This window comes from Cebus imitator, unplaced genomic scaffold (assembly GCF_001604975.1).
Source record: "Cebus imitator isolate Cc_AM_T3 unplaced genomic scaffold, Cebus_imitator-1.0 Scaffold379, whole genome shotgun sequence".
Classification (NCBI taxonomy): domain Eukaryota; kingdom Metazoa; phylum Chordata; class Mammalia; order Primates; family Cebidae; genus Cebus; species Cebus imitator.
The window spans coordinates 1,075,768-1,087,747 of record NW_016107694.1 but is presented as its reverse complement, the minus strand read 5'-3'; the positions used below and the strand labels follow the sequence as shown (position 1 = coordinate 1,087,747).

At 35.2% G+C, this 11,980-nt stretch overlaps 1 protein-coding gene across 2 annotated transcripts in view; it reads left to right on the top strand.

Annotated features, from left to right (window-relative positions):
• LOC108288590 (carboxypeptidase Q) overlaps positions 1-11,603 on the top strand; it is a 318,489-nt gene extending 306,886 nt beyond the window's left edge. For both annotated transcript variants that reach the window (XM_017507572.2, XM_017507571.2), the window contains exon 5: positions 8,086-11,603. In XM_017507572.2, coding sequence (XP_017363061.1) covers positions 8,086-8,220 — 135 coding nt within the window. In that variant the 3' untranslated portion in view covers positions 8,221-11,603. The remainder of the gene's footprint in view (positions 1-8,085) is intronic.
• Positions 11,604-11,980: the final 377 nt, after the last annotated feature.

Sequence of the window (11,980 nt, the reverse complement as noted above, 5' to 3'; positions counted from 1 at the left end):
TTTTTTTTGAGACTGGATCTGGCTCTGGAGTACAGTGGTGCCGTCATGGCTCACTGTAGCCACAGTCTCCTGGGCTCAAGCAATCCTCCTACTTCAGTCTACCTTCCCTTCCCCTCTCCAGTAGCTGGGACTACAAGCGTGCACCACTATACCCAGCTTTTTTTTTTCCCATAGAGATGAGGGCTCACTACATTGCACAGGCTGGTCTTCAACTCCTGGGCTCAAGCTATCCTCCTGCCTTGGCCTCCCAAAGTGCTGGGATTACATGTGTGAGCCACCATGCCTGGCTTTCTTCTTTTTTTAAATCCTACCTGCTTAGCCTGACAAAGGCCTGGGACATAATGGTAAGTGAATGGTTGTAAGGAATGAGAAGTTCTAGCTGTGTACTCTACCATGCTTAGATTTGTTCATGGGAAAGATGATTATTATTAATATGGAAGTTACCTAAACTCTCTGTGTCTCTTCCCTTCCCTCAGGAAGTTCAAATAGAATATTGTAATCCAGCTCTTCTACTCTTCTTGTCCTCTCAAATGAGACAACTGATATTGTGGTTGCTGAGGCTAAATAGAGGAGGAATTCAAACACATGGTTCTTCTGCTTAAAAGAAGATCATCTTCAGTTGCATCTAATCATGACTTCTGGATGAAATCCAGTTGCCTCCATTTCATGAGAATGATTTCCTTCTATAGGCATTCTCTGCTGTTCCCCTGTCATCGAATCAATATTTGATCAGTTCCAGTTATTTCTTCCAAATACACTGCAATCACATTTTATAAATATACCTAGTGCTTGGTTTTCATGCACCACAGATATAATTAGATCCTTCTTGTTTTACCCTGAACTATCAGTCTAGTAACATGCTCACAGCATGCAACCAGGAATAGGCATGATCTATCTCCTTTTTATGAGTCCAGTCTGAGTGCCCTTTACAAGTAAGAGGGGATAGTCTGTGAGTAGAAACAGCTTTTTTCAGGACCAGCTATGGTGATCCATGAGCATTTGGACAGATGGACCATTTTCGTGTGAAAAGATTCTGTATCCTACAAGCTAAAACCCAACAGCTTCACTGAGGGGGAAGAAAAAAAAGCTTCAAGATAAGAAATCAATTCAAGAGGAACTCACATGTTTGCTGTGTTGCCTCTGAACACACCCTGTATATCAAGAGCTTAGCTTTATTCTGTAGACCACCTAGTCTCAATCATTGGGGAGGAAAATATTTGTTCAAACATAGTCCCTTTTGTCTGTGCTGGGCAATAGCACGATATATTCAGCAACTGCCCTCTGAAAGCCAAGGCTTTGTCTCCAGTGGGGATTATGAAAACATGGATTTCTTGAGAAGTGCCTGCCCACCTGCTTTTAGATTTTAAATTGTGGGAAGATGCTTGACAGCCAGAAAAGAGATGCTTAGGGAAAAGTCTGTTAGGTTATAGAGACTTTTTGAAAGACCGTTTCCTCCTTTAAAATGATTAGAATAGAAGAGAAATTCTTGAACACTGCCATAGAATATTGTATTAGATGGAATCTTGGTAGGTTTTATTTATCCCTTCTCTTTTAGCTTTCCATCTAAGACCTCAGAACGTATGCTATTTTAAAAACTCTCCAAGGAAGGAAATTTTTCATAACCTTTCCCCTGTTAGTCATTCTTTTTTAACTTAACAAAAGCCTGCATCAGAAGATTCTTGCTTGCTTATATGACCCTGATGCTCACTGCTGCAGTCCAAGCCTGGCTTCCCTTGCACTTTCTTCTGCTGTTCATGTTCTTCACAGTGGGACCTGTTTTAGCTGAAGCCCATTATTAGGTCACTTCTCGGCCTCTTCTCTAAGGCTAAATAATGAGTGATATTTTTTCTCCTTTTTTGGTATGTCATATTTTTTCAACCATTTAATGATTTTTTGTTGTTGAAAATTTGGGGATTTCCTGTGTCTGGAAATGCATTAGGCCTCAAACTTTGTAGCCCTAAGACTTTTTCTGCTACCTTTTAAAATATGCCAAATAAAATTAAGACTAGGAGAAGGAAGCTGCTGCAATTAAAAAATCACAAGAGGAAAACAAAAAAAACACTGAGTAGCTGTCTTTCTGGTTTTTGACTAAGCAAGATATTTATAAAATGAATTCTGCTTTATTATCAGATGGGCATGTTGTTTACTGACAATTGATCAGCATGAATGTGGTCAGGTTTAGATGAATATCTGTACAACTCACGTAATTTTAAATGAAGAAAATTAAAAGCTAACCATACCAAGAAAATAAGTGTGATTCAAAAGTGGCCCTTTCTTAGTATATCGAATATACTACTGCTTCTAGTTACCAAGGGCATTTGAAGATGACTGGGCCATTATTGTAATACTTTTTAATATGCTTTTGGATTCAATTATTGCAGATTTTTACAATTATATTTGATCTCTAGTTAGTTTATAAGGAGGACACTATCTTTGCTAGGTTTTAGTATCAAGATTGTGATACTCTGTAACTAGAGTTAGATTTGTAAGTAGCTGTAAGTAGATTTTCTGTATTTTTTTCTTTGCTTTAGAACAGCTGAAATAGAGCAAGTCAATCTGGCATCTAATGTTTGGTTGAACTCATTTCTAAAAGTATCTGAGCCCTTTGATTTTCAAAGGTAGGTCTTTGATAATTCTTTGTGTGTGTGTATATATATATATATATATATATATATATATATATATATCTCAGACATATAGAAAGCTTTATTTATCTATGTTCAATCTAGAGAATAGTAATGGAAGGATTACACATGTTCTCACCACTGAATTGCAGAAACAGAACAATATCAGTGCCTCTGAAGCTCACTGTGTTCCCCTGACTGATCACCTCCTTCTCTCTGCCCCAACCCCCATTTAACATAAACACGATCCTAATTTTGGTATACCGCTGCTTTACTTTTCTTCATAGTTATACCATCTTTGTATATATTACTGAAGATTATATTATTTAGTTTAGCTGAAATTTATATTGTAGAATCATAATCTATTTCTTTTGTCTTTTTTTTTGGGTTTTTGTTTTTGTTACCTTTTTTCGAGATTCATTTATATTTATCGATGCATCTCTAGGTCATTTTCAGTTTACTTCACTACTTTGTAATATACCATTGTATGACTATTCCACAATTTATTCTACTGATTATGTATATTTGTGTTTTTTTTTCAATTTCAGAACTTCTGAATAGCCTGTATGACCATTTTGGTCCATGTCTCCTGGAATTAGATTTCCCTCTAATGTTTATATCAAAAGTGGAATTGTTGGATTGTGGAATGCACATATGTTCAGCCTTATAAGGATATGTCCAATTGTTTTCTCTGAATGATTTTTAACAATTTCCTGCTCCTACCAGGATTAGATAAGAATTCCTGTTGCTCAGCCTCCCTGCCAAGATCTCATTTGTCTGATTTTAAATTTTTTTGCCAGTTAGGTGCAACTTGGTATCTTATTAAGGATTTAATTTACATTTACATTTCCCTGATAGGTAATTGGTCATCTTTTCAAGTACTTGCTGTCCATTCATAATTTCTTTTCCATGAAATGCCCCTTTATGTCATTTGCCTATTTGCTTTTGGGGTTGCTTGTCTTTTTCTTGTTGATTTGTAAGAATTCATTATCCATTTTGAATATAAATCATTTTGGGTTTTATGTATATTTTAAATGTCTTCTAATTTTTAGTAACTCCTCTCATTCTATAATTTCTCTTGATGAACATAAACTTCACTTATGATAGTTGAATTTATATATCTACTATTCATGCTTTGAATTTTTATTCTATTTTTTAAATCTCCACACTGAAGATATAAAGATTTTTTTTCTCTATTGCACTTAAAACTATCATTATATCACATTTATTTATTTTCCATCTTCCCACCAGAATCTAAATTCAATTAAGGTAGAATATTTGCATGTTTTATTCATTTTGGCATCTCTAGTACATAGTGGGAACTCAATACAAATTGTTGAAGGAAATCATGACTGAATGCCAGAGAGCATGAAATGTTCTTCAGTATCTTGCATTAGCTCCTTTTCCTAAGAATACATGTCCTCTGAAGCTGTTTCATCTCCCTTGTCCTGCCATATTTTTCATATGTTCCATTTTAATCTTATAATCAGGTGGATCTATTTGGACTTGGTGTCTTCATATGCACCCATAACAGAGGGGCTTGTCCTCGGGCTGCTCTCTGCACATCTTTGATTTCATCCATCTCCACTCTCAGACCTACAGCTGGCCTGCGGGTGGATGTATGCCATTGCCAGTCTGATTCCTTCTCCTAGCAGGCTTTCATCCAGTGCATTTCTGTCTGACTGTGGTGTATTCTTCCCCTACTCCCAAGGCCCTCATTCCCAAGGCAGTCAGAGCTAAGGTCTGCCTTACAAATAAGAAACCCTACATTTCAAAGAACTAAGTTCCCATTCTGCCTTTCTAGTTGTTTTGTTGTGGCTGCTATTGCAGTTGTTGTTTTCAGAGTAATTTTTTACTCTATACTGCATTTGGAAGAGATGGTGGTGGAAAGGAAGTCGGGGGGAAAGGAATTGATCAGCCTCAGGAAGCAGAACACAAGGGGTAGATGGGCAGGTGCCCACTTCTCTGATGATTTTAGGCCATGTTTTTGATCAAAAGAGTCCAGATCTGGCAACAGAGGCAGTAAAGGGACTGTGCATTTTCCTAACATTTATCAGGTGATATTTTTCATGAAACTGGAGTTTACTGCATTTCTGGGTAGTCTGTTTTTGTTTTGTTTGTCTAAGTCAGATCCAAGCTTATTATAACTAATGTTCTTTTGCACCTGACCTTGACATAAGGGAGATTTTTCAGTAATCTTGTGCCTTGGTATATTTTTCTGGGTTATCTTTTGTGAGGCTACATTAAGAAATGCTAGCCAGATTCCATTGTGAGTGAAACCTCCTGCACTGTTATTTTCTAAGTATATGCAGAAGCTCTTATATTTGGAAAATTCAAGTTCATTCAAATTGCTACTGACTTAGAAGTAGCTTTTTGTCGTTACCTAGTTTTAAATCAATAGATATTAAAATTACGATGACCATTTTATTGTTGCCCCCAGTTTTCTGATTTAAAAAAAATGTATACTAAACCAAGCTCTCAAAATCCAAAGAATATGTAACCATTCCTCTATAGCACTATACCAAAGACCTTGTCCTTTTGGATGTTGTTTAGTTTCCTATCATTCAAAAACCATCTTTCCAATTTTTTAACTACTAGTTTAAGTAACATTAAGTAGATTACAGAATGAAGAAAACATAAAGAAGTATGATTGTAAACAACCTCAATTATTCTGAAGGAAATCTGAAGGATAAAATGATAGCTTCCTTTACTTTGTCACTCTTATATATTATCTGAGAAAAAGTGTATTGAAGCACATTTGGATACTTTAATACACTAGAATCTTATTGGGAAAATGTTCTGAGAGTCGTGAGAATGTTGACTAATTGGGCTGTTTGTCCCACATGGGATTACACCACTACTTTCTGAATCAGAAGTTCCTGCTATTGCAACATGATTTTTTCTTTATTCTTTATTTTCTCCCCTTAGAAACAATCCATTTGGGTTCATTTCATGGCCATTTGTTAGTTTGGGGCATTGTGCTTGTTTGTAACTACAGTGAGGTCATACTAGGTTGGGTCTGTATATAAGTCAATGGGAGATACTGCAGCTGCTCTGTGAATCATCCAGTGCAAAGGGTGACCCTAATATTTTAACCCCAAAGTCCTGCTTTCCCAAAGTCATGGGGAATTTTTATTTTAATCATCAAGAAGATTGGTTCAACTTTGGTTTACTCAGTACATGCTAAGCAGACATATCAATCTGTAAAACTTTTAAAAAAATTATATTGAAGTATAATATTCTCAGAGAAAGTATACAAATCCTAAGTGTATATGGCGAACTTTTACAAACTGAGTACACCTGTGTAACTGCTACCCAGATCAGAAAACAGAACATGAACAGTACCCCAGAAGCTTTCCTATACCTTCATTTTTTGAGATGAAGTCTCGCTCTTGTCCCCCAGGCTGGAGTGCAATGGCGTGATCTCAGCTCTCTGCAACCTCCACCTCCCAGGTTCGAGCAATTCTCCAATGACAGCCTCCGGAGTAACTGGAATTACAGGCGCCTGCCACCATGCCCAGCTAATTTTTGTATTTTTAGTAGAGACGGAGTTTCACCATGTTGGCCAGGCTGGTCTTGAACTCCTGACCTCAGGTGATCCACCCACCTCGGCCTCCCAAATTGCTGGGATTACATGTACCCCCTTTTTATCACTTACCTTCCTCACCAAGGGTAATCACTCTCCTGTTTTGCATGTTTTTATATTTTATGCAAATGGCATGATAGAGGATGTGTTATTTTGTATCTGACTTCTTTTTTCATTATGTTTATGAGGGTTGTACAAATTTGTCATGTATTGTGTTTGTTCATTTCTCCATTCCTACCTTATTGCCATGCAGTGTCCCATTGATAAATACAGCACAATTTATTCATTCTGTTGTCAGCAGGCATTTGATTAGTTTTCCTTTTTTTTTTTTTTTTAAGGAGGGTTAGGTCTATTATGAATGAATACTCTATTAGGAATATTCCAGTACATCTATTTTGATTAAAGTACACACACACACACACACACACACACGAGTCCTATTGGATATATAACTAGGAATAGAATTGCTGGGTCATAGTTTTGTGTACATACAGATTTAATAGATAAGCCAGTTTTCCAGGGTGGTTGAATATACTTACTCTAGCAATTTACAAGAGTTCCAGCTGCTCCACCTCCTCACTAATATTTGGCATTTTTTTTTTTTCATTTCAGCCAGTCTGGTCAATATGTATTGAATGTGGTTTAATTTACATTTCCTTAATGATAATGAAGCTGACCTGTCTTTTTATATGATTGTTTGTAATTTGTATATCTTTCTTTGTGCATTGTCTGTTCATATATATATATATATATATATGTATATATATATATATATATATATGGTAAATATTTTCTGTTTCTCTGTGGGTTACCTTTTCACGCTCTTAATGGGTAATGGGGTCTTTTGATGACTAGATATTCCCAATTTTAAAATAATACTCTGACATATTAAAGATCTTGGTAATATTTAGAAAATTATTAACCAATGTATGAGGATCTCAGTAGTGACATATTTAACTCAAAACATAATTTATTATTTTTTTCTTTTATGGCTTATGCTTTTCATGTCCAGTCTAAGATATCTTTGCCTACTTCAAATTGGCGAAGTTATTCTATACATTCCTCTAAAATCTGTATTTAGATATGTAATTCGTCTGACTCCATATTTGTATGTTTTATAATGATCAAGATACATTTTTTTCAAACCAATATTCTATACATCCCATTATCACTTTACTTGGGTTTTAACTTGTTTTAAGTGTGTCCACAAAATTTAGTTTCAGTAAATTTTTAAAATATTTTATTAGAGAGAATTACCAATGTTTCCTGACAAAAATTTTAAACTTGAGATGATTTAAAATGTGTAATATAATTTCTAGATTTATTTAATGCTGATGTCAGTTGAAATTTCCTTTAAAAATTCTCCTGTTCAACTGGATCTAGTTTTGAAATCCAGCTATTTATTTATTCAACATCAATCTATAATGCACAAAACAATTTTTAAAAATAAATTATTGTTCTCATTTTCTCATTTGAATCAATTCGACACATGTTTATTGCATTTCTTTTCGAATTTGGAACAGTTAAGGATGTGGTTGAAGTTTCGAGCTTCATTTTTATGTCATTTAAGTTTTAAGCCATATAATAAATTTATCAAATATCTGTCAGTAATAAGCCAATTTCTTTAGTAGTCAAAATTATATTAATAAAGAAAGGTACAAAGTGAGGATTTTTGTTACTATTAGGATTGCCTTAGACCCCTTATATAATTTCTCAAACCAAGTTTTCCACTAGTAAAAATGATACATGTCTTTTAAGACATAAAAATCGAAAATATAAAAGTTTCATTTTTATATTTTGAATACCTACAAATGTTTACTCTTTGATGTCATTTTTGCTTAGTTGTACTTTTTCTCTTTTTATTATTTGTTCTAGGTTGTACTGGTCAGTGGACATCTGGACAGCTGGGATGTTGGACAGGGTGCCATGGATGATGGTGGTGGAGCCTTTATATCATGGGAAGCACTCTCGCTTATTAAAGATCTTGGTAAATATTTAGAAAATTGTTAACTAACATGTGAGGATTTCAGTAGTGACATGTTTAACTCAAAACACAAAATACTTGACAGATTAGTTACTATGATATGTTCAAAGGTCCTCTTGAGGTCAGTTGATTCCCAGAAAAGAAATAACTTATTCTCTTAAAGAAATTTGTATTCTTGTGTACTCCATACATCTGAAGTGTCAAATGTTATTAGCCACTGGGGGAAATGAACAAGCAAATAAAACTGAAGCAAATGTAACCATACCAACTGAAGAATATGCAAGGAAAATATGACCAAATGCAAAGAAAAATCAGCAGCACCTCCTACTTCCTTTCCCTTATTTATTATCAGAGATTATCAGGCTATTAGAACAATGGATAAAGGCCGGTCGTCTTTCCAAGATAGAAACAAAAGAGTAATCTAGGATAGAAAGAATGATTTCTATAGCCACAATAAGGAATCTAGGCTGAAAGATTGACCAGATAATTCTTTGTTGCAAGGTCTGTCCCACACATGATAGGATATTTTGCAGCATCCCTGACCTCTTCCCACTGGAAGCCAGTAGCACCCTCCCTTAATCTCAAGTTATGATAACCAAAAATGTCTCCAGACATTGCCAGGTGTCCCCTGAAGGACCAGGGGAAGCAGGAGCCCCAGTTTGAGAACCACTAAAATAAGCTAATAAAAATATCTAGGTAACGTGAATACAGGGTCATTTTGTTAAAGAAAACAAACTAATTGGAAATCTCACATTGTATATACTTACACTTTTACCATAACTACCATATGTAACATAAAATATTTTTAAGCACCTACTTTGGTTTTTATAAAGCACTTCGTAGAAGCTGGGCACACAGGTTTAAAGCATGTCCTCTGTTCTTAAGGTTCTTAGAATGGAGCGAGTGACCTTCACACACGCGCACACACACACACACACACACACACACACACACACACACAGAGTTATCAATATAGACATAATTTCAACACCTAATTTTAGAATTGGAGACGGTTTGAGAGAGATGTTATCCAGCAAATAAAACTGAAAATCACACATTCCTTCACAGAAGAGCTGGGAGATGCTATGTTAATTCTCTCCTCCCCTTTTAAAAATATTCCCTTGGCTATCTCTTCTTTCTGTTTCTCATATCATTCCAGAATGAAGTGGGTTCTAGAGCAAAGCAGGAAAAAGTCAAACATTTTTCCTCTTTATAAATGACAGATATTTATTTTGGACATTAATTTTATTTTGGTATGTTCCACCAGCTTGATTGGAAGCACAGTGGTGGAATTAAAAGAGAAACTTTCTTTAGACCCATTTGAATTGGACTTTAGGTCACTTTGTGCTACAAACTACATTTTGGGCCTTAAGTCGTTTGAACGCTCTGGACTTCATTTTTCTCATCTCTATTCAACCATAAGTTTCAGAGTATTTCATTTGCTCTAGATTGAAATAAAAACTCTATCCTCTTTAAGCTTTGAATCTTACTTCTTTGGTACTCAGCGTGGGATCCTGTTAATTGAATTGATTTCAGTCACATGGACAAACATCAAATACCATGCAAAAGTGAGTTGAGTATCTTTTACCAGTTCTCAAAGTACATCAACTTCAGCTGCTTTTGATAGCTAGTGACCAGTCTGTTCAATTCAGGACTTAAATCTCCAAAAGATTTCTGAAAGCCTATTTAAAGACATGAATAGAGCTCTAAAATAAAGAGTAATATTTCTTTTGAGTAGGCATTATGAGGTACCATAGTATACTGTTAAAAACTGGATTCTGGAGCCAGACTGCCAGGATTTAAATCTCGGCTCTGTAATTTCCTAGCTGTATAGCCTTAGGCACGTTACTTTGCCTCTCTGTGCCTCAATTTTCTCATCTGTGAAATGGAGATCATAGTTCCTATCTCATAAAGTTGCTTTGAAAATTAAATAAACTATTTACAGAATATACTTAGAATAGGAGCTGGCCCAACCCAAGTTATCAATAAATGTTAACTTTTATAAATTAATAAGCACAATTCTGACAGCACCATTATTTTTCATATAAAAGAAGACGATAATTTAGTTTACCTCCATCCCTGTTAGTGATTACTTTGCCTCCTAACTTAATATGTTAGCTATACTAATGTAACTTTAAATATCCTTTCCCTTTTCTACTTAAGCCACCATGCCTTACACGGTAGAAACCCAGTGACTGCTCCACTTTTTTTCATTTCATACTGAATTTGTAGAAGTCTTATATTTCTCCTGGTCACTTCTATATCCTGCTTATGTTGAATGCCCAGTATCTACTCTGTACTTCATTTTTTGTGATTGTACTCATTGAGTCTTACTCTTTAATTTTAAAATTGTGAATTTATACTTATAGATTGCCTATGTATTTTAATATGAAGAGCTAGGTTCAACATGTATGAATTCTGGATGAAAATTGCTGATAGACTTGAACTAGAAATGCAGCCATGGGCTTGAGGCCAAAAAATAAATTCATAATTATATTACTTAATTACATGGAATCCAAACTGTTTAATTGGTAAAATGTGAAAGCTCTGTGGCAATCTCTTTTTCCAAGAAAAATGAGACTTATTTTGGATGATATTCCTTGGACGATGTGTCATGCAGCATGTCAGAGTTCCTCAGTGGAGCTTGTTAATTTGAAGAGTTGGTCCAGTGGCGCTCTCTGATATTTGGAAATATTTTTCTAAGATTCATCCTTCTGGTATCTTCTCCTTTGTCTTCCCTTCTTGCCACTCTTATAGATTCACTTTTTGCCCAAGCCTTCAGCTTAAATTATGTTCAATTAATCTAACAGAAGAGATATTTGTGCTTTGTAAATATAATTAGTCATTCCCAAGTAACCGTCTACAGAAGGTTATTTGCTATTAAGTGCTGTTGAATACTTCTCTGTGTTTGTGGTTTACTGGACTTGAAACTGTTTATTTGAGATATTATTTCCTGGAATGTTCTGGTGTCAGTGGACAAAGCCTATGACCAATGATGCTCCAGAATGCTCATTTGGCACTTGGAAAATAAATTACCATCCAGCCCAAATTCTTCCAACTGTATCATTTTCTGTGAAGTTAAAATTTTGAGCTTTCAGGTCTAAAGAAATAAGAATTAACAGTATTACCTGGTTTTTGGAATGTGGGATATATAAGAAACATTTTTTCAGAAAAATGTAAATGATGAGCCTCCTGATTGTGATTGCTACAGAGCTTGAAAGTCCATGTCTTAGAAAAATATTTTATTGGTATGTTTCTTCATTCACTCACTCGACAAAAATTTGTTGTGCATTGACTGCTGGTTCATGTATCAGATGCCTTGTATCAAAGAGGTAAGAGACATGACTCTTTAAAGTCTTGAAGTAAGAGAGACATTTAATTCAAAAATTGCAATGAAATTATGGAAAGTTCTCTAAATATAGGCTGTACCTATTACTTTGGGCACCTGGTTAAGAGAGGGACCAACATGGCTTGGCTGGATCAGAATAACTTCACTAAGATGTTATTTGAAGTTTCTTTTATAAGGATAAATAGAAAAACTCCTGAGGCAAATGGTGCAGAATGAAGAATTCCCAGCAGAGTACAGAGCTTCCAGCTCTGTGCGTCATTAAAAATGAGAAAAAAATTGTTGACAGTAGCAGTCTTGGGATTGTCGGGAGAGGCAGGGGTTGTGGAATTATAGGAGATGTTTACTTTTTACCTGATATATTTATATAATGTTAGATTTCTGTGTAATAAGTATGCTTCTTTTTTGTGTAATAAGTATTACTTCTTCAGTAATCAAGA